At 53.8% G+C, this 20,349-nt stretch overlaps 1 protein-coding gene across 1 annotated transcript in view; it reads left to right on the top strand.

Annotated features, from left to right (window-relative positions):
* The window catches only part of CDC42BPG (CDC42 binding protein kinase gamma), a 45,964-nt gene extending 27,849 nt beyond the window's left edge, over positions 1-18,115 (top strand). Inside the window, exons 14-35 of the mRNA XM_063146297.1 lie at positions 169-279; positions 869-1,053; positions 1,984-2,068; positions 2,815-2,885; positions 4,245-4,359; positions 4,531-4,679; positions 4,955-5,043; positions 6,140-6,192; positions 7,382-7,486; positions 7,902-7,973; positions 8,247-8,352; positions 9,193-9,326; positions 9,725-9,864; positions 10,422-10,503; positions 11,862-12,078; positions 12,273-12,335; positions 13,091-13,678; positions 14,352-14,449; positions 14,619-14,703; positions 16,130-16,250; positions 17,001-17,118; positions 17,913-18,115. Coding sequence (XP_063002367.1) covers positions 169-279; positions 869-1,053; positions 1,984-2,068; positions 2,815-2,885; positions 4,245-4,359; positions 4,531-4,679; positions 4,955-5,043; positions 6,140-6,192; positions 7,382-7,486; positions 7,902-7,973; positions 8,247-8,352; positions 9,193-9,326; positions 9,725-9,864; positions 10,422-10,503; positions 11,862-12,078; positions 12,273-12,335; positions 13,091-13,678; positions 14,352-14,449; positions 14,619-14,703; positions 16,130-16,250; positions 17,001-17,118; positions 17,913-18,080 — 2,955 coding nt within the window. The 3' untranslated portion in view covers positions 18,081-18,115. The remainder of the gene's footprint in view (positions 1-168; positions 280-868; positions 1,054-1,983; positions 2,069-2,814; positions 2,886-4,244; positions 4,360-4,530; positions 4,680-4,954; positions 5,044-6,139; positions 6,193-7,381; positions 7,487-7,901; positions 7,974-8,246; positions 8,353-9,192; positions 9,327-9,724; positions 9,865-10,421; positions 10,504-11,861; positions 12,079-12,272; positions 12,336-13,090; positions 13,679-14,351; positions 14,450-14,618; positions 14,704-16,129; positions 16,251-17,000; positions 17,119-17,912) is intronic.
* Positions 18,116-20,349: the final 2,234 nt, after the last annotated feature.

The raw sequence follows: 20,349 nt of genomic DNA, 5'->3' as shown, positions 1-20,349 counted from the left end.
GGAGGGATCGTGATTAGCTTAAGACCTCTCAGATCTGGACAAGGCTGTGCAAGGGGACATCGAAAAGGGTGTGTTAGTGGCAGAAAGAATGCAGGGTGTGTCCCCCCCCAAACTCCCTTCCCACACAGAGCCTAGTCAAGGCTGAGAGAGACCTTCTTCCTTCTACAGCTGGAGGCTCGGATCGAAGGCCTGGTCAACGAAGTGTCCAAGCAGCGGAAGGGGAAAGAGAGGGCTGAACAGCAGCTGAGGAAGCACAAGCAGGAGTTGGATGAGCTGAGGGTGAGTTCCCTCCGGTAGGATGTGTCCCAGGAGGAGATGGGTACCCCTTTGACTTCTTACTCCAAGGCGGAGGAGGCTGAGCAACCCAGTGAGCAACGGCACCAGAGGAGGAAGGCACAACTCGGGAAACTTCAACACAATGCCAAGCTGCAGCAAAGGTCTACTCTGGAGGAAAGGGCTCCTCTTAAGTAGGTCTGTGACCAGAAAGCGCTAACATACTGCAGCTGAGCCCTGGGTGGGGCTTAGCAGGCTTCAATGTTTGTCCAGCCAGCGTTGAAACAACGCCATTCCGTCAACTCCTGTGCCTTCCACCTTACCCTGTGAGCGACGCTCTGTACTGCTGACTGTTGGACTTCTTCTTGACTCTGCTTCTGGACCGAGTAAAGTCTCTGACTGCCTAACTGTGTTTTGACCTCTGTCCGCTCTTTTCGTCACTCCTGCATTAGCCCGGCCCCATGCACCTGACGGCTTCATTGACCACTCCCTTAATGGCATCCCTGCCTTGGCCAGCAAAGAGCCGGGACTCAGTTTGGAGCTGGACAGACACATTGGCCAACTTCTCACAACGGCTTTTCTGCCCCCTTTGCAGGTGAAGCAGAGCACGGGTCTCTTCCGGGCCTCTGGCTCCCGGCGAGGGGCCGATGCCGCCTGTGCCTCCAGGCAGGAGCTGCGGATCTTACGAGAGGCACTGCAGGCGAGGGAGAGCGAACACGAAGCGCTGCAGATGGAGGTGGCTCAGCTCCGGGAGCAGCTTGAGAAAGCCAAGACTGAGCGGTGAGGAGAGAGAGAGAGAGAAAGAGTCTCATCCCAGGCAATGGTGTCATACAGGCAGGGCTCGTGGGGACACAGCCCCAACACTTTTTAATGAGCAGGGACGCTGATGTCATTTTTATCACCAGGCTCAGACTTCCCTGTTCCCTCCGAGCTTAGCTGTAATCCTCACCGTAGCTGGGGGTGGGGGGAAATGAATTTTCACGGCAAGAAGATATTCTTCCCTGATGTAACACGAAGTATTTTGGGGTGTCTTGGAATGGTCGATTAGCTTTATCATAGAATCATAGACTAGCAGAGTTGGAAGGGGCCTACAAGGCCATCGAGTCCAACCCCCTGCTCAGTGCAGGAATCCACCCTAAAGCATCCCTGACAGAGGGTTGTCCAGCTGCCTCTTGAAGGCCTCTAGTGTGGGAGAGCCCACAACCTCCCTAGGTAACTGATTCCATTGTCATACTGCTCTAACAGTCAGGAAGTTCTTCCTGATGTCCAGCCGGAATCCGGCTTCCTGTCACTTGAGAACTTTACCAAAGTCCTGCTGTTGGTGGAGATGAAAACTGCTAGAACTGATCCTATTGATCTGGATCCACACTGCTGCCTGAATGTCGGGACTCTCCTCGTGGGCATGGCTATGGGGACTGTTATGATGAGCAACTGCACTTCCAAATTTACCACCGACCCAAGGCGCTAGTCCCTCTGTGCCCTCTCTTGGAAGTGGGTGGCTGGCCAGCGAAATCTGGGGGGAACCAGAGCAGGATGTGGGTTGCCCAGAGAGGGAGGGAATATATGGGCACGTTCTTCTTTCTCTGCTGATGGGGAGGGCAGGGAACACAGATCCAGGTTTGCGCCTCTGCACGGAGAAGGAATTTGGGAAGGTGAATCTTCTTCATCTTCCTCCTCCTCTTTCTCTCCCGAATGGCCTTTCCTGCCCAGACGGGAAAACCTGGATGGAAAAGACGCGGATGAGTTGAGCGGTCTCCTCCTTGAGAACTGCAGGGCCTTGCACTTTGGGGACCAGGTAAGTGTGTGTTTGCCTACGAGGCTCAGGGTGTGCCGACGGCATCCAAGTTGTGCCTCTGCTGTGGATCGTGGCCTCTGGCAGCAGCTTCTCAAGAGCAAAGGGCGGAGAACGTTTTTCTTTTAGGATCATTCCAAAAAGCCGATAAACCTCTCTACCCCAGGCTTCCCCCACCTGCTGACATCCAGCTGTTTTGGTCTACAAGTCCCAGCATTCCTGACTATTGGCTGATGGGAGTTGAGGTCCAACATACCTGGAGGGCACCTGGCTGGGAAAGGCTGCTCATAAATCCAAAAACGCAAAGGCTCCGAGTTTTGATTCTGTGCTTTCAAAGTTCTGTGATCTGAACACTGGATCTCGGACGTCCTGAAGTCACGTGGGAGCTTTTCCTCCAAAGTTCTTGTTGGGAGAGGAGAGGGGTTGTATCAGGGTAGCAGGGTCAGTGACAAGGGTAGGCAGGGTGGGGCCCTCCTCCCACCAGGGGCCCATGGACACGAGCCGCCTGGACTCGCTCCTTCTCTCCATCATGGCCACCTGCTCGCTCACCGGCCTCTCGCTCTGGGCCAGACAGCGAGGGTGGTGAGTTGGAGGAGAAGGAACAGGAGATGCCACGGCCTCCTGGCTCACCGCCTCTCAAGAAAGCAGTTGAGAAAGAGGAGCAGCTGGGGAGAACGTAGAGCCACGGAGGGTCCCTGTGAGGGACGCCTTGCCCAACAGCCACGCTGGCCTTTGCCTCTCTTCTTCAGGTGGATTCGCCCAGCACGGACAAGACGTCCGTCACCAACTGGGAGCTGCAGATCGCTGACATCCTACGGTGGTGAGTCCCTCATCCGTGCCCTTGATCTGAGTGGGGGCCGAAGCGTCAAGGAGGACAGAATACTCCTGAGCATATTCAGAGTGGTTTTTTCTGCTGGTAGAGTAACCACAGCTCCCCCCCCCCCCAGAGTAGATGAGGGGAGAGCGTTATCTTCCAAGGAAGGCAGAGCCACAGCACCTTTGATTATGGGAATTCATAGAATCATAGAATAGCAGAGTTGGAAGGGGCCCACAAGGCCATCGAGTCCAAACCTCTGCTCAATGCAGGAATCCACCTCAAAGCATCACTGTCAGATGGTTGTCCAGCTGCCTCTTGAATGCCTCTAGTGTGGGAGAGCCCACAACTTCCCTAGGTAATTGGTTCCATTGATCACAAGGAAAGGAAAGGAAAATAGCACAGAATAAAGCAGTGACCTCCCTAGGTCACTGGTTCCATTGTCGTACTGCTCTAACAGTCAGGAAGTTTTTCCTGATGTCCAGCTGGAATCTGGCTTCCTTTAACTTGAGCCCGTTATTCCGTGTCCTGCACTCTGGGAGGATCCAGAAGAGATCCTGGCCCTCCTCTGTGTGACAACCTTTCAAGTATTTGAAGAGTGCTCTCATGTCTCCCCTCAATCTTCTCTTCTCCAGTCTAAACATGCCCAGTTCTTTCAGTCTCTCTCCATAGGGCTTTGTTTCCAGACCCCTGATCATCCTGGTTGCCATAGAAGAGTAGAGTTGGAAGGGGTCTCTAAGGCCATTCAACCATTCAGATGGCTGTTCAGCTGCCTCTTGAAGGCCTCTAGTGCGGGAGAGCCCACCACCTCCCAATTAACCGCCGGCCATCCGCAATCCGGTCAGACGGACTTCTAGTTTACCGGCAAAACTATTTTATTATTGTTGTTATTGCAGGGGAGGACTGGGAAACAGTGGTTTTGCAGGGGAAGGGATTTAGCAAACTAGGAATATTAGAAGCCGGCTGATTGCATCTCAGACGCTCGGTCCACCTAGCACCATGTCGCCTACTCTAGATTGGCAGCTGTGGTTAGCAGTGAACCAGTCACTCTCTTTCAGCCTAGCCTGTCTCGCAGGGTTGTGAGGCTAATAAAATTGGGGAAGGATGGGGGAGACCCTTGAGCTCCTTGGAGGAAGGGTGGGCTACCAATGTCACAAAGGAAGGAAGGGACTCCCTTCTGGGAGGGCGTGAAGGCAGCAGGTTGTAAAAGGATGCTTCAGATGCTCAGCTAGATGAGCAGTTCCAGTGTGGGAGTTGAATTCGGTGGGGGGAGGCAAGCCGGACAGGGCGATTCTGGGTGGGGAAGAATACCTTTCTGATGGAGCTGCTGGCGCTGTTTTGCTCGCTTCTTTGCCCACATCGCAGGGTGAGTGACGAGAAGGAGTCCAGGGGCTACCTGCAGGCCATGGCCACCCGCATGACAGAGGAAGTGGAGGCTCTGAAGCAGACAGGCGCACAGAGCCCAGGGCCAAAAACTCCGGTAAGAGAGAGAGAGAGAGAGAGAGAGAGACCTTATTGGAGCTGCAGATGCCTCCGAGAAGAGGACTCTTCCTCCTTTTAAAACTTTCCCAGCCTACGTCCCAACGGGCTGCCCCGTCGGCCGTCCCGGCATGTCCCCCTGGAGACATTCTGCTGTTGCCTCCCGCTGCAGGACACCCTCTGGAAGGCTCGGCGGCTGCAGAAAGTGGAGGCCTCGGCCAAGCTGGAGCTGCAGTCGGCCCTGGAAGCCGAGATCCGGGCCAAGCAGGGCGTTCAGGAGGAGTTTGATAAGCTGAAGGTGGCGCATTTGGCAGTCGAGCGGTGAGCAAGCGCTGGGGCACCGGAGAGAGGTGGAGGCGGGGGGGGGGCGTGGACCAGGGCGCAAGAGTCGGCCACCAGGCTCCAGTGGGTGATTGAATCAATTCGGTCAGCAGAGATGGCGCCAGGGGTCGGCAGAGTGGGCACTTGCTGATTGCTCAGACCCCAGCAAGGCCCCCTCCTCCTCTGGAGAAGATTTCCGTCTCATTGGAAGCTGGCTTTCTCTGCACTCTGAAAGTAACATTTCTCTCCCCCCACTCCGAATCTGCATCCCAAAGCCAGTTGCAGGAGGCGGAGAAGCAGAACCGGGCGCTGCGCCTGGAAATGGAGAAGGTGAAGGCGGAGCTGAAAGCCCGTTCACTGGAAGGTAAGTTCTGGGCCGTGGAATGTCTCTGTCAGGTCTGGCGTCACGGGTAGGCATGGCGGGGCAGCTGCCCAGGACCCACACCCCAGCAGGGGCCCACTGACATGACCCCACCCCATGGAGCTGCTCCTCCCCTTCGCCATGGCAACCTGCCTGTTCACCTGCCTCTCGCTCTGGACCAGGCAACGGTGGTGGTGAGACGGAGAAGCAAGAGACGCCACGGCCTCCGTGATCCCAGGTTGGGGTAGGAGGCTTTGGAAAGTGTGCTTGGACTTCAGCCGATCTGACCGCTTTAAACCATGACTATCTGAAGCCCCATGTATAGCAATGGGTCTTCTCTGAGTAGGACTTATTTTGGACTTCTCCCAAATAATAAATCGGAATTCAAGTCATCTCGCTGGACGTCTGGCCTGTTTGTTCGCTGCTCAGTTTGCTGTCCAAGTGTTGCTAATTGTTGATGTGCTCCTTCTTCCATGGGGTTCTTTGACTTTAAACCAGAGTTTAACCTGGACTTGGGGAGCAATCCTATGGCCTCCAGATAGTGTCTGGGGCGGTGTGTGTGTGTGTGTGGCATAGGATACTTTGGATTTCCCCAATCCAAGGTCAGAGACAGCACTCTTAACTTCAGAGCTGAGAATCGGATATCCGATTCCCAACTCCCCTCGCAGCTGTAATGGAAAGAATCGCGCTGTTGGGTTCTGAGTTTAGAACTGAACCTTGTAGCTGAGGGGTTGGGGGGAGGCATTTTGGTGCAATACCAAATATAAAACAAACCAAAAAACTAAAACGCCTGAGAGAATAAAAAGGCATTCATCTGGTGTCGAAAGCAGCGCAACGTAGGTGCCTGGTGAGCCCCTCAAGGGAAGCTCATTCCAAACCGGGGAGCCACAGCAGAAAAGGCCCTCTTCTTTGTAGCCACCCAGCCCACTTCCTTTGTTAGGAAGCTGATTTTAGGACTGTCCTCTGTAAAGTAGGACCTGGTCACCCTAAAGTCCCTCAAGCGCTGTAAACACGGAGGACTTGGTAGCAATTAATGATGACTTTGGTTAAGCATAGAGACAACCCACGAAGCGTTTGCGTTTTCTGCCTCTTCCTACAGGCGTCAAGCACCAGGGACCGCTGATCCCTTTCCTCTCCTTCCGAAGTAGCAACGTAAGTCTTCTGTACCGTCCCATGATGTTGGCTGGGGAAGCCGTGATTTGCGGGTTCTCCGAAATGGCATTCAGGACAGGCGTGGATTTAAAATTGCTCTAATTTAATTGCAACATTCCATGACGTGTCAAATGCTGGCTCTTCCCCACTGCCCTAAATTTAATTTAGAGGTGTATGTGGCTGTAAAACCCCCAAATCTTAACTTTTAATGTTTTAATTTCAACATAGTTATGTTTAGTGTTCACTTGTATTCGGTACTGGGCATGTGGAGAGGTCTCCCACCCCAACCCCCAAGGAAAACTTTTAAGATCCAAAAGGAAGCCATGATTGGGAATGTTGCCCCCAAAATGAGGAAAGAATATAAACCTGGATTTATACATCCACATTCAAGTGAAGAGATCTTGCCAATGGATGGGATGTAATTGTTGTAAACTGCCCAGAGAGCTTCGGCTGGGGGGGCGGTATATAAATGCAATAAAATAAATAAAATAAATAAATGATTTGGTAATGATGCCTCCTGTTAGGCAATTAGCAGAGTAAAACCAAAACAGAATGAGCGTTTACCAGTCCCACGTGCACACAAGACTAAAAAAGGAGCCCGTTCCTTTCTTTAGTGAAGAAAGGCTAAAACGGTTTACACAGAGTGCTTCCGGCCATGGTGGAAGTTAAGAGAGACACGTGGGGAGTTGCAAAAGAAAACAATAACCCTAACAGGAAACCACGTTGTAAACCATAGAGTTCCTAAGGCTAGCTATCCCCCCCCCCAAATTCTCATGAATTAACTAACTGCAACACTGCCCCCTGCCTGTAACTTGTAGACAAGCTTGCAGAATTCCCATCACTCAAAGAGGGCAGATGTGGGAATGACGACGGGTCTTTTGGGGTGGTCATCCCGTGCCACAGCTGGGTAATATTAGACCTTGGACTGAACATTTCTCTTCTCCCCCCACAATCCATGGTTTAAAACAGCATCTACACACCTGACATGTCAGAACAACGAAACGGCGTGCCGACCCTCATTTCCAAAACATAAAACTCTGAGCATGTGCAGTTTTGTATTTTAAGCTCCCTGAAATCACAGCACCCTCGTGACTACGGGAACAAACGAGAGTTTGCTTCTGATGCCCCCGTCATCTTAACTGCATCATTGGTCACTTCTAGTAACAAGTTGTGTCACCCTGTTTGCCAGAAGGACGCGATTGCTTTTGGGGGACCCCCGGACCCCCAGGAGGCTCAGAGGACCACCGAGGATGCTCAGCTGCACCCTGAGGGGAGAAGGAGCCTGCGTTCCAGTGTGAGTACTAGTTGCCTGCCATCCTGGAGCAAACTAGCTCCAATTTTTCTTTTGGTGCTTGTTAGCGCCCGTACGCACAAGGTCAGGAAACCATCAAATAATGGGTCGTTTGGGGAAAGAGGATTCCTGGATTTTTGCTCCCTTGACAAGCCAGAATTGCAAACCATGGTCCATTCTTGATTTATAATTCCAGGCTTGTTCCCGTGTTTGTTCCCTGGTTTGTTTAGCTGTTGTGGTACCAAATACACCAGTGTGCAGCTCATTCCTGATAAGCCAGGATTCTCCGGGATTCTGGCTTGTGGTACCCTGCGAATGCTTTCAGTAGACATAGGCGGGTGTTGGGAGGTTTGGATTAGCCAGGATTGCAGGAGGCCTTAAAAGGTAGAGATATTTCTGCTCCTTCCTTTCATTCAAGGTTCAGCATCTGATGTTTCCAAGCCAGGCTGCTGCAGCCACCGCAGACAGTACCAGTTCTGGATCCTTAAAGGTAATGGCCAAAATATCTGTGTTTTGGGGTCCTTCGTGATGTTATACTGCTCATCCCCACGTCTGAGGCTGGCTCCTGTCTCTATTTTTCAAGGGTTTGATTTATAATATTATTAATGTTTATGGTGTCTGTGTGTTGGGGGAGACGTTTTTTAAAGCAGTCAACTTTGCGACTGCAACAGAAGGGTGGGGTCTGCTTTCCTCTACCCGAATGAACAAATACATAAATGAAAAAAAATAATTCCCCCGTGCCTCCCCACCCTGTTTTTTCCAGCCCAAATCTCACAACTTCAAAATGCAAAACTTCTCGACACCCACCAAGTGCATGCACTGCACGTCACTCCTGGTTGGCCTGGTCCGCCAAGGCTTGGCTTGTGAGGGTGAGTGATCAGACCCTCACTCATTGGTAGAGCGGGAGGAGGCTCAGCTTTTGTGTGGGAGGCTCAGAAGGCGGCATGCGGGAGAGGGCCTTTCCTGTGGCGGCCCCCCAATTATGGCATGATCTCCCTGATGAGGCCCGCCTGGCACCGACATTGTTATCTTTCCAGCACCAGGTTAAAACCTTTCTCTTTACTCGGGTACTTGCCCGTTTAGGATGTATTCTAATTGGTCCTGGATTTGGCTTACGGTTAGGACTGATTGATCAAAGTGGGTTTTAGGTATATAGGTTGTCTTTGTGTGTTTTATGTAAATGTTTCTTACTGTATTTTAATGGGTTGTTTTTAAAAAATCTTTGTAAACCACCCAGACCGCTTTGGCTATGGGGCATTATAAAAATGTAATAAATCATAATTGTAGAGAAGACCCTCGCCTAAATCTCTGGAGTGCTGCTGCCTGCCAGTGTGGACCAATGTCTATCCAGCTTCCTATGTTTCTATTTAAATCAGCCCTTTATTCAGGACAATGAGGTCTAGAGTCTTGCTCTAGGCAGCTTCCTGTGTTTGGAACACGCCGTCACCCAAGCGGGGTCCGGGTCAGTGTGTCAAGAAACAGAGCCCTGGCCAGTAGAAAGGCACAGCAAAGATCGGGAGGGAGGGACGATGCCTCTTTTCCTGCCCCCCCAATATATTCTAAGCCTCCCTGAGAACCTATCTATCGATAAAAGAATTTCTCTTGGGGAAAGTACGTGGAGGGTTTGGCGCCTCCGCTCTGCGAGTGGTCCAGAGGACCTGTTGGGTGACTGTTTACATCTCCTCCTCCTCCTCCTCCGTTTTTTTCAGCCTGTAACTTTGTCTGCCATGTTTCCTGCGCTGGGAGCGCCACCATTTGCCCCATGCCCTCTGAACAGCTCCAGAAGACCCTCGGAGTGAACCCAACCAGTGGGACAGGGACCGCCTTCGAAGGCTTCCTTTCGGTAAGATATGGAGCCTCCCTCCCTGGCTCTCTGCCTTGGATGGAGGATGTCAGGGAGAACTGGGAAGGGCCCCAGCTCAGTTGCTTTCCATGCACGGGGTCCCTGATTCGATCCCCGACAGGTAGGGCTGGGAAAAACCCTGCCTCTGAAACCCTGGCTGGGGGCTGCTGGACGTTGTAGGATGTTTTTCTGCCTACACGTGCCCTTAACCTGTCTGGGATGCATTGCAGACCTGGCACAGAGCAGAGGGGTGGATTAGATGAGCGCCACTCTCCCTTCCCAGTCTAAGATGGATGAAGAAGGAGGGGGGAGTTTAGCCCAGGGGAGCCCTGAATGTTTCCTGCAACCAACGCCCTTCCATCCCTGCCGGCTGACCCCGTCTTTCCCCTCTCCGAAAGGTGCCAAAGCCCTCCGGCGTGAAGAAAGGATGGCAAAGGGCTTTCGCCGTCGTCAGCGACTTCAAGATCTTCCTGTTTGATGTGCCCGAGGGAAAGGCGTCCCAGTGTGACGTGGGCATCATGCATGTCACAGACATGAGGTAAGCGGGTGCTGTGTGTGGAAGGACAGGCAGGAAGGGGGCACCATCCGTCCTCCATAACAGAGGATGATCCTCCCGCTCAGGGCTGTCCAGCCCACGTCCGGGTTGAAGGTTGAGAGCCACGGATTGCCTAGGCCCAGAAGCAGCCCTGCCTTTCTGACCTCCACCCATTAACACTGATGTAGAATCTTTTTACGCAACGCATTTATTGTGCACTCATGCTTCCTCACTCACAGAAGTTTGCAGGTCCTTTATACAACGTCATTGTCCTCCGGGGCCTCTCCCATGCTTTGCAACCATTTCAGCAGAGGTGTTTTCCCCCCCCCTAATGAGGAACGTCTGGTAATATTTGTGAATGGCGGGATAAAACCTACTGTAACTCTGCCATTCCGCTATACCACAGCGCCATCTAGTGCTTGTGTAAAGGAAGATCAGGAAAGGAAGAGAGAGAAAAGAAAACGCCCAGGAAAAAAACATGTGTAAAAGAGCCAATGTAAATTAGGCAAAGAATCCGGAAGCAGAAGAGTCAGCTCTGTTTTTTTTCCTTCCGGCGACAGGGACGAGCAGTTCTCAGTAGCCCCAGTGCTAGCCTCCGACGTCATCCATGCCAGCAGCAAAGATGTGCCTTGCATATTCCGGGTAAGAGACGTGCCAAGATCCACCAAGATTGATGCTTGCTGAAGCTGCCTGCCTTCTAGTTCTTAAACTTTTCAGCGTTGAGGGGGAAGCCAGCTGAGCAGTACATGATTCCAGGCACTCATTTTGTTGCTTGTATTTTTAAAAGATAACATCCTTTTCTACTACAATAAGATGCTTATTCCCAAGTCAAGGTCTCTGGGATGAGGGCAGCAGAAGCAAACTCCCTTTTATTCCTGTAGTCCCAGGGGTGCTCTGATTTCAGTGTTTAAAATAGGGCTGTGCTCCACTCCAATTCGGTTCCCCGAATCGGGAGTGGAGCGACCCGATACGCAGCCCCTAAGGGTGGATCCGAATCGGGTTGGGGAGCCGCGGATCGCTTTGCCTCGATCCGGAGCTCCGAATGCAGGTAAGTGGGGGGAGGAGGGCTTACCTGGCGGTGCAAGGTAAGGGGGCAGGGGGAGGGAGGCTTACCTGAGTCCATCGTGGTCCAGCGGCGGGTTCAACTGAGGCCCAGACCTCAAAGCGGAAGCCGGCCACAGCCTGCTTCCGGCTTGAGGCCTGGGCCTCAGTTGAACCCGCCGCTGGACTGTAATGGACGCAGGTAAGTGGGGGGGAGGGGGCTTACCTGGCCCCGCCGCAGTCCAGGTAAGGGGGGAGGGGGACTTATTCCCCCCATTTTGCCCCCTTCCCCACTTACCAGCCTCCGCCTCCCGCCGCAAAGGCAAGTAAGCGGGGAAGGGGGGCAAAATGGGGGGCGAATTTCGATCCGACCCTTCGGATCTCACTCCGGATCCAGTTCTGAAGTGGGTCGGGGGAGGGTTGGATCCACCCAAAGTGGTTCGGGCCTGATCCGAAAGTTTCGGATTGGGCCACGAAGCGGTTCGGGGGGCTGGTGCACAGCCCTAGTTTAAAATGTAAAACTGCCCAGGCATGGAGTATTTCCTTTTTTAAATCAGGGTTGGTTCCCACAGTTCTGTTTTTGCTCTAACATATGAAGAAGGCAGAAGCCGTGGCAAAGCACAGAAACAACGTTGAAGGGACGGGAAAAATATGAGTGTTGTGCTTCGCCACCGAAGTGAAACACGTGGCCTTCTAAAGAGGTCCCTATAAGTCAGTTAAGTCCAGGGGCTAAAATGCCTGAGGGTGCACGCCTGTGCATGTTTGGAGAGGCTGAGGGTGCAATCCTGTGCATGCCCAGGCCAGCTACCAAATGCTCAGGCAGACGCTCCCTTCATACGGGTACCAGTGAGTCGGCTCCTGTTGGACCGTCTCCGTACGGACATTCTGGTGGGTGACCGTCCATTTTACCTGGGATCGCATTACCCCCGCCCCTGACCTGCCTCGGCCCCGATCCGCAGGTGACGGCCTCCCAGCTGAGCTCACCTCACACCACCAGCTCGATGTTATTCCTGGCCGACAGCGAGGCCGAGATGAAGAAGTGGGTGCAAGTGCTGACGGAGCTGCACCACATCCTGAAGGACAACCGGCACCACGACCGCACCGTCTACACCCTCAAGGAGGCTTACGACAACGGCCTGCCCTTCGTCCCTCATGCGCTTTCGGCGGCCATCATCGGTACGGAGCAGAGAACGGGCACGGAGCTTTGGTCCCGTGAGCCAAATCCGGCCCTCGAGGGTTCCCCGCAATGCGACGCCCCCTTCTCATGGCCCCACAGCTTGACCTGTGCACGGTCTCCCAAGTGGAGGGCAGCGTCCTGGAGCCCTCGACAGGGAGGTGCGTGTCTGTGATGGCCCTGTGCTCTTTTGCAGACCGGGAGCGGATTGCCCTGGGAACGGAGGACGGTCTGTTTTTGATTCATCTCCGGACAAACGGTAGGGGGGGGGCACCTCCTTTTGCGGAGACTTGGTGAAGGGCTCCTGGGGATTGTTGGGTTGGGACCCGTGGCTTGGAGAGCTGAGCTTGTGTACAAGATGGGACCCCAGGGTTGAGGTTTCAAGAGCCGGCAGGCACACATGGGCATCATTCGTTTCATCTCTGCAGTGGTGCTTCTATGGCTGAATCTAGGGCCCCCAAAAGACCCCCGAGAAAGTGGTGGCAGGAGGATTAAAATATACACACACACACAGAGAGAGAGAGAGTCAGAGTGGAGCAGCAAGGTGAATGTCATTGGTGTGGCTCACCACGGGACGGACACACGTGGCCATCTAAAAGAGCAGCAAGACTGTTAAATCCACCTCAACCTAGCTGAGCCACTGGGACAGGCTGAAGCCGATTCCTGGTCTGCGTCCCAGCATGGCCACGGCCTCGTGTCCAAAACGGGGCCTCCTGTGGTTCCTGGCTGCCTTTCTCCAACCCATCTCAAAATGGCTCTGCCTTTTTTGTGAACCGCCCAGAGAGCTCCGGCTATGGGGCGGTATAGAAATGTAATAAATAAATAAATAAAATAAAATTTCCAGCCCGTAACTCTGCCATCGTCTCGGTTGCATAGTGCGCGAGTGACTCGCACAGACTTCCAGGCAACTGAGGGCCTGAAACCGCTGGTGGCCGCCGTGTGCCCCCTCTCTTGCTCAGAGCCTTGACCCCCCCCGCTGTTCCCGGTCTCCCCCCCCTCTTCTCCCCCCTCCAGACGTCCTGCAGGTGGGCGACTGCCGGCGCGTGCAGCTGCTCCTGGTCTCTCCCCAAGCCCAGCTGCTCTCGGTCCTCTGCGGGAAGAACCACAGCCTCCGCGTCTTCTCCTGGGCGGAGCTGGAGACCCCGGAAGCCCCGGGGACCAAAGTGGTGGAAGCCAAGGGCTGCCAGGCCGTGGCCGTGGGGCTCATCTGCCGCGGCACCACCCCCGTGCTCTGCGTGGCCTGCAAGCGTCAGGCCCTCTGCTTCCAGCTCACGGCCACGCGCCCCCCGCACCGCCGCATCAAGGAGATCCAGGCCCCGGGCTACGTGCAGTGCTTGGACGTCCTGGGGGACCGCCTCTGTGTGGGCTACCCGTCCGGCTTCTCTCTCTACCCCCTGCTCAACGAGGGGCCCCCGGTAAACCTGCCCCACCCCGAGGACCCCCGTGCGGCCGCCGTGGCCCAGATGGAAGCACTGAAGGCCGTGGAGGTCAGCCTGAACGAGCTGATTCTTTGCTTCAGCGGCTTCGGCCTCTACGTGGACGGGCAGGGGCGCCGGAGCCGGCCCCAGGAGCTGATGTGGCCGGCGCCCCCCCTCAGCTGCTGTGAGTGGGGCTCGGGTTTGCGGGGGGGGCAGTCCTGGGTTCGTGGGGACGCCGGAGCCCGGCCGCTTGCCTGCACAAGGAAAGGGGGGAAGCCGCCTGATACCCGGTCAGCGGATTTGTCCGTCTGTCCAAATATGTCTACACCAGGGGTGCATACACAGCACTCCTGGGTTCCCCAGAAGGCCACACACGCCCCCTTCCACACCCTCCGCCCCACTGATGGTTTGGTGGGCTTCGCCGCTTTTCTGCAGGTTTTTTTTGCCCTCCCCCCCTTTCTAAATGGTCAAAATGTGCCCTGGTCTGCACTGACTGACTCCCCTCAACCTGGCGTCCTTCAAACGGATTGGACTGCAGCGCTATAATCCCAAACCAGCTTGGCTGTTTGGCCCCGCTGGCTGGAGGAGGATGGGAATTGGAGTCAAACACATCTGGAGGACGTAAGGTCGGGGGAAGATTGGCCATGCGGCTGGAGGGTGATGGAATTGCACCCCAAATAAATCGGGGGGGGATGCTAGGGTGGTGGAGGATGGGCTATGCTGCCTGGGGATGATTGTTGTTGTAGTCCAACACATCTGAAGGGTTGGGGAAGACTAAGACCCTTGCAGCGTTGTGAGGATGAGGGGAGACGCATCCCAGATGTCGCTCCTCACGTGTGTGCCTCTTCGCCCGCCAGGTTACAACGCTCCTTACTTGTCAGTATTCAGTGAGAACGCGGTCGACGTGTTTGACGTCAGGAAAGCCGAATGGATCCAGACCATCTCGCTGAAAAAGGTGTGTGCGGCTTTTGAGGTGCCTTCTAAATACAGGTGTATTTTTAAAATTTTGAAGCATGCCGTAAGGAGTAGATTTGGAGCTGGGCCCCCAAGGGTGCCCAGGCCTACCAACACCCTTGCTAGCAGCCCCCTCGGCTGGCTCGGAATGACACATTCTCTCCGGCCAGGTCCGAGCATTGAACCCTGAGGGCTCCCTTTGCACTTTCGGCAGCGAGAAGGTCCGCCTGACCTACCTGAGAAACAAGACAGCAGGTAAGTGGGAGGCAGCTGAACACGGGATGGAACCGCCGGGAACTTGGCTGACGGTATGGCTTAGACCAGTTTAGAATCATAGAATAGCAGAGTTGGAAGGGGTCTACAAGGCCATCGAGTCCAACCCCATGCTCAATGCAGGAATCCACCCTAAAGCATCCCCGACAGAGGGTTGTCCAGCTGCCTCTTGAAGGCCTCTAGTGTGGGAGAGCCCACCACCTCCCTAGGTCACTGGTTCCATTGTACTGCTCTAACAGTCAGGAAGTTTTTCCTGATGTCCAGCTGGAATCCGGCTTCCTGTAACTTGAGCCCGTTATTCCGTGTCCTGCACTCTGGGAGGATTGAGAAGAGATCCTGGCCCTCCTCTGTGTGGCAACCTTTCAAGTATTTGAAGAGTGCTCTCATGTCTCCCCTCAATCGTAGGGGTGTCATGATGGCTTTCTGGGGAGATGGTAGAGAAAATAGAAGGCTGTGGTTGAAAAAACAAAAACACAATTTAGGTGCTGAGCACTCAACCACAAAGACTCACTCGTGAAATATAAGATAGACGCAATCTATTACAAATGTGGGTAATATATACAGAATTCTTACATATACAGTTTGTAAAAAATATCCAAAACACTTTCTCCTTGCTGATACACTGCCTTAAACCCCTCCAAAGAAATCCAGTTGAGATCCAGTTGAGATCCTGCTGATCTAAACATGAAAACCACAAGGTGATATTGTTTCAGGGCTCCACCCCAAACATACAGCCACGGCTCCTTCTATGAATAAGCATCCAACTGATGAAGACTCTTCGAAACAGGAATTGTACCGGACACCTGTATTATTTAGAGTCCTAGAACTTTTTCGACGCCTAGAAATGTGATTGCTTCTTTAGACACACTGATTAGTGAATGTGTGGGGGGATACAATTCTGTACCTTTACTTCAAAAATATTTTTCCCATATGCTGTTTTGTAACATGTTATTGTGACTTTAGTGCGGACACATTGGATACTACTATTGTTATTATTTTCTTTATTTTCTATAGAGTGGAAGCTTCTGCACTGTTGGATTTCTTTGGAGGGGTTTAAGGCGGTGAAAGTGTCTTAAGGAGAAAGTGTTTTAGATAGATAGATAGATATTTTAAAACTGTATATGTAAGAATTCTGTATATATCACCCACATTTGTAATAGATTGCGTCTGTCTTATATTTCACGAGTGAGTCTTTGTGGTTGAGTGCTCAGCACCCAAATTGTGTGTGTGTGTTTTCTGGGGAGATGGCCATCCGGGAGTCAGCCTGGACTGAGAAAGCTAAATGATTGCTCATAGCTACATTACGGAATGTTTAACGTGCCTATCTGAAGGGAAAGGATCTGGGCCCAATTTAAAGCAGCCGGTGACGTGTGCCAACTCTCCACCTTCGCCCCTGCCCTTTTTCCAGATCAGGATGAGTTTGAAATCCCCCAGACGACGGATAACAGCCGACGGCACCTCATGAGGACCAGGCACAAACGCCGCTTTTCCTTCCGGATCACCGAGGAGGAACGGCAACACCAGAGGAGGTGAGCCCGATCTCTGGGGCATCGCGCAGGGCTCCATCTCGGCAGCCAGGGTGTTCAGGGCCCAGAGACCAGTGGTGTCGTAGAGGCAGGGCCCACAGGGACGCAGCCCCGACGCTTTTTCCACTAGCAGGGGCTCTGATGTCATCAGCCACCCCCCTCGGACTTTCCCATTCCTTAGCTGCAATCCTCACAATTACTGGAAGGAAATTAATTTCTCCAGCAGCAAAAGATGGCACCCTGTTGTTGTGCAAAGTATTTTGGGATGGCTCGGCCTTGAAGGGACAATTAAGACTCACTAGTTTTTACAAAAGCCCTCCTCTTGGTGGAGTTGGAAGCTGCCAGAGCAACCATTTCTTCCGGCAAAAGAAACTCTTGAGCAGGGGATCTTACGCTGTTTGGGGAGATGTTGTGTCCCTCGATCCCGCTTAGGCTCTCACGCAAGCAGGAAATTGGCCTCACCCTGCACATTTCTCAGTGTCTGGAAAGTGTAATCATCGGCCTTCGATTGAGGCAGAATTTGTCTTGCGGGACCGCTCGTCGTCATTTTGAATGTTCGAGCCGTGGTGGGGCTAAGCCATAGATTCTCGTTACGTGTAAGCCACTTGCAACTCTAAACCAGCCCGTGGTTTCTGGGTGGCTTGTCCATCACCCCAACAACCCACGCTTGCCGGGTCCGCATGTAACGAGGGTGGCTTGAATCGCCGGTCTGAACGGAGATTGGGACCTGGGTTTGTTTTCTGCGTCCCACAGGGAGATGATGCGAGATCCCAGCCTCCGCTCCAAACTGATCTCTAGCCCCAGCAACTTCAACCACCTGGTCCACGTGGGGCCGAGCGAAAGGCACCATCAGCTGCAGGAACTGCACGTGGTGAGAATTCACAAGGGCGGCTTGACGTGGTGGTTGCAATTTTGAAATCATTCCCATCTGACAACAGTCCCCCACTCCTTGGTTTCGTCGCAGTTAGGCTACTGCAATGGGCTGTACCTGGGGCTGCCCTTGAAGAGTGTCCGGAAGCTTTCATTGGTGCAAATTGTGGCAGCTGGGCTGTAAACCACGGTGTCACGATGTCATCCCGCACTGAAATATCTTTACTGGTTGTCAGTTGTTTTCCGGGATGAATCCGAGGTGTTATTTTTTAACCTTTAACGTTCTGAACGGCTTAGGGCCTGGCTGTCTGAGGGGCTGGCCATCTCGCTATAAAGCTGCTCTGTTATGAAGATGAGCAGGAGACGTCCTTTTGAAGATGCTTTAGCTCACTGGGCATGTGGGAAAGCACTTTCCCAAATTCTGCAACACACACGCACTCCCCTGGGGAACATGGGCGGGAGGGTGCTGTTGCGTTACGTCTGGTACCCATTCTCTGCACTCAGGAAGAGGGCCGAGGCACGTCTTCCAAACTTTTTCAACAAAGGTGTTTTTTTAATGTTTGATGAGGCTACTATTTGGTGACGGCTTCTACGTTTTTGGACCCTTTGTAGCGTCAGTCTCAGAAAGACGATAAAAGAAATAAAGGAAGGGAAACATTATTTTGTTCTGCCTTCGGCACTGGGGCTCATGCTGCTGTTTTTATAGCGGAAGATTCGAACATCCTTCACCTCCGCTGAGCTGCTTCTCCCCCCCCACCCACCCCGTCCTCCCCAAATCCTGCCCTCTTGTTACAGGCCCAAGAAGAGAAAAGACGGGAGGCCCAAGTTCGGATGCGTTGCAGCAGCCTCTCCGAGACCCGCCGGCCCTTGTCCACAGGCAGCGGTGGTGTGACTGCAGGACCTGCTCTTTCCTCGTCCTCTTCCTGTAAGAAGGGCTGCAGGGCGGAACAGCTCTGTCCTTGATCGGAGGCTGTGAACAGGGCTCTGCCCTAACTCAGTGTCCTGTAAAGCCCGGGGGAGGGGGGGGACTTTTGGCCTTCCGGATGTGTTGGCCTGGATCTCTCACCGGCCAGCCCAAGAGACCATCGCCAGTGGTGAGGCATTATGGGAGTTGTGGGCTGAAAGATCTGGAGGCCATCGAAGACCCTTCCCTGCTGCAATGCAAGGGGGTTAGAGAAATTCCTGGAGGAGGCCACTAGCCCCATTGGCTATGGGCTGCCTCCAGCATGATGCACAGGCAGTGTGCACCAGTCGCTGGGGAACATGGGCAGGATGCACTCATGTCTGGCTTGTGGGTTCCTGGGTGGACAGAAGCCTGGACTGGATGGACCTTTGGTCTGGTTCAGCTGGGCTCCTCTGATGCTCCTGTGTCCCTGCCTGCCTAGGGAGGTCATGGGCTCTCCCACACTCGAGGCCTTCAAGAGGCAGCTGGACAACCCTCTGCCAGGGATGCTTTAGGGTGGATTCCTGCATGGAGCAAGGGGTTGGGCTTGATGGCCTTCTGGGCCCCTTCCCACCCTGCTATTCTATGATTCTAACAGCGGCCCCCTCTCCTCTTGTCCCCGCAGTAAAGCACAAGTCGGGCAGTTCTATGTCCGACCACCCCTTCGCTTCTCGGCAGAGCGTCTTTCCTGGCGTCGGCACGCTGACGGAGGTAAGCGGCAACCCTGCAGCAACGCAGCCGGGACACCTCCTGCTTCGGCACTCGCCTGCCCCCCTCCCTGGACCCCGGTCTGCAACTCTCCTTGTGCAGGACAAGCGGTTCATGCCACCTTCGCAGCTGTGTGTCGGGAGGGCACCAAGGGCCCGCTCCGCTCCCTCACTGCAATCTGTTTGTTTGCCCACATTTCACGCTGGCTCAAACGACGAAGGTGCCAAGGAAGGAGGAGCAGGAGACGCCACGGCCTCCTGGCTGCCTGACCGTCAAGCCAGCAAATGGTGGCAACACTGAGAAAGAGGGGGATGGATGCACCGAGGGAGGGGGCCCTGCTGAAATGCCCTCAAAAACCCGGCCCTGGCCGTGTGGATCCCCCTCCTGACAAAGATCCTTTGCCAATACCACCCCTAGAGTCCCGGGAAAGGCTACCCCACCTTCCTTTTCAGAGTTTCCCTAGAATCATAGAATCGCAGAGTTGGAAGGGGCCCACAAGGCCATCGAGTCCAACCCCCTGCTCGATGCAGGAATCCACCCTAAAGCATCCCTGACAGATGATTGTCCAGCTGCCTCTTGAAGGCCTCTAGGGTGGGAGAGCCCACAACCTCCCTAGGTCACTGGTTCCATTGTCGTACTGCTCTAACAGTCAGGAAGTTTTTCCTGATGTCCAGCTGGAATCTGGCTTCCTGTCACTTGAGCCCGTTATTCCGTGTCCTGCACTCTGGGAGGATCGAGAAGAGATCCTGGCCCTCCTCTGTGTGACAACCTTTTAAGTATTTGAAGAGTGCTCTCATGTCTCCCCTCAATCGTATCATCTCCAGGCTAAACATGCCCAGTTCTTTCAGTCTCTCCTCATAGGGCTTTGTTTCCAGACCCCTGATCATCCTGGTTGCCCTCTTCTGAACACGCTCCAGCTTGTCTGCGTCCTTCTTGAATTGTGGAGCCCAGAACTGGACGCAATACTCTAGATGAGGCCTAACCAGGGCCGAAGAGAGAGGAACCAGTACCTCACGCGATTTGGAAGCTATACTTCTATTAATGCAGCCCAAAATAGCATTGGCCTTTCTTGCAGCCATATCGCACTGTTGGCTCATATTCAGCTTGTGATCTACAACAACTCCAAGATCCTTCTCGTTTGTAGTATTGCTGAGCCAAGTATCCCCCATCTTGTAACTGTGCATTTGGTTTCTATTTCCTAAATGTAGAACTTGGCATTTATCCCTATTAAATTTTATTCTGTTGTTTTCAGCCCAGCACTCCAGCCTATCCTTCTCTCTTCTCTTGCCAGATCTTGGATCGGAGCCCAGGAAGCACCAGCTCCACATGACGGGGGAGGGACGCAAGCCGCCGTTGCACCTCCGACAGGACGGCTGCAACGGTACCGGAGCACAACGGACCGCGGGCCTCTTCCGAGCTGTCCTGGCGCGCCTGCTTCCCACCACAGAGCAGGGCAGCGGCCGCGCTTGCGCCTGCGCCTGCGCCTGCGCCCTTAAGCCGGCCGTCGGGAAAGGGAGGCAGAAGCGACTCCAGCACTTCGTCCCGGGGCTGCCGGCCCAATCCAGTCCCCACTGCACTATC

Source organism: Elgaria multicarinata, chromosome 21 (genome assembly GCF_023053635.1).
Source record: "Elgaria multicarinata webbii isolate HBS135686 ecotype San Diego chromosome 21, rElgMul1.1.pri, whole genome shotgun sequence".
Classification (NCBI taxonomy): Eukaryota; Metazoa; Chordata; class Lepidosauria; order Squamata; family Anguidae; genus Elgaria; species Elgaria multicarinata.
The sequence above is the reverse complement of the archived record's forward strand: the minus strand, read 5'-3'. Positions and strand labels throughout refer to the sequence as shown.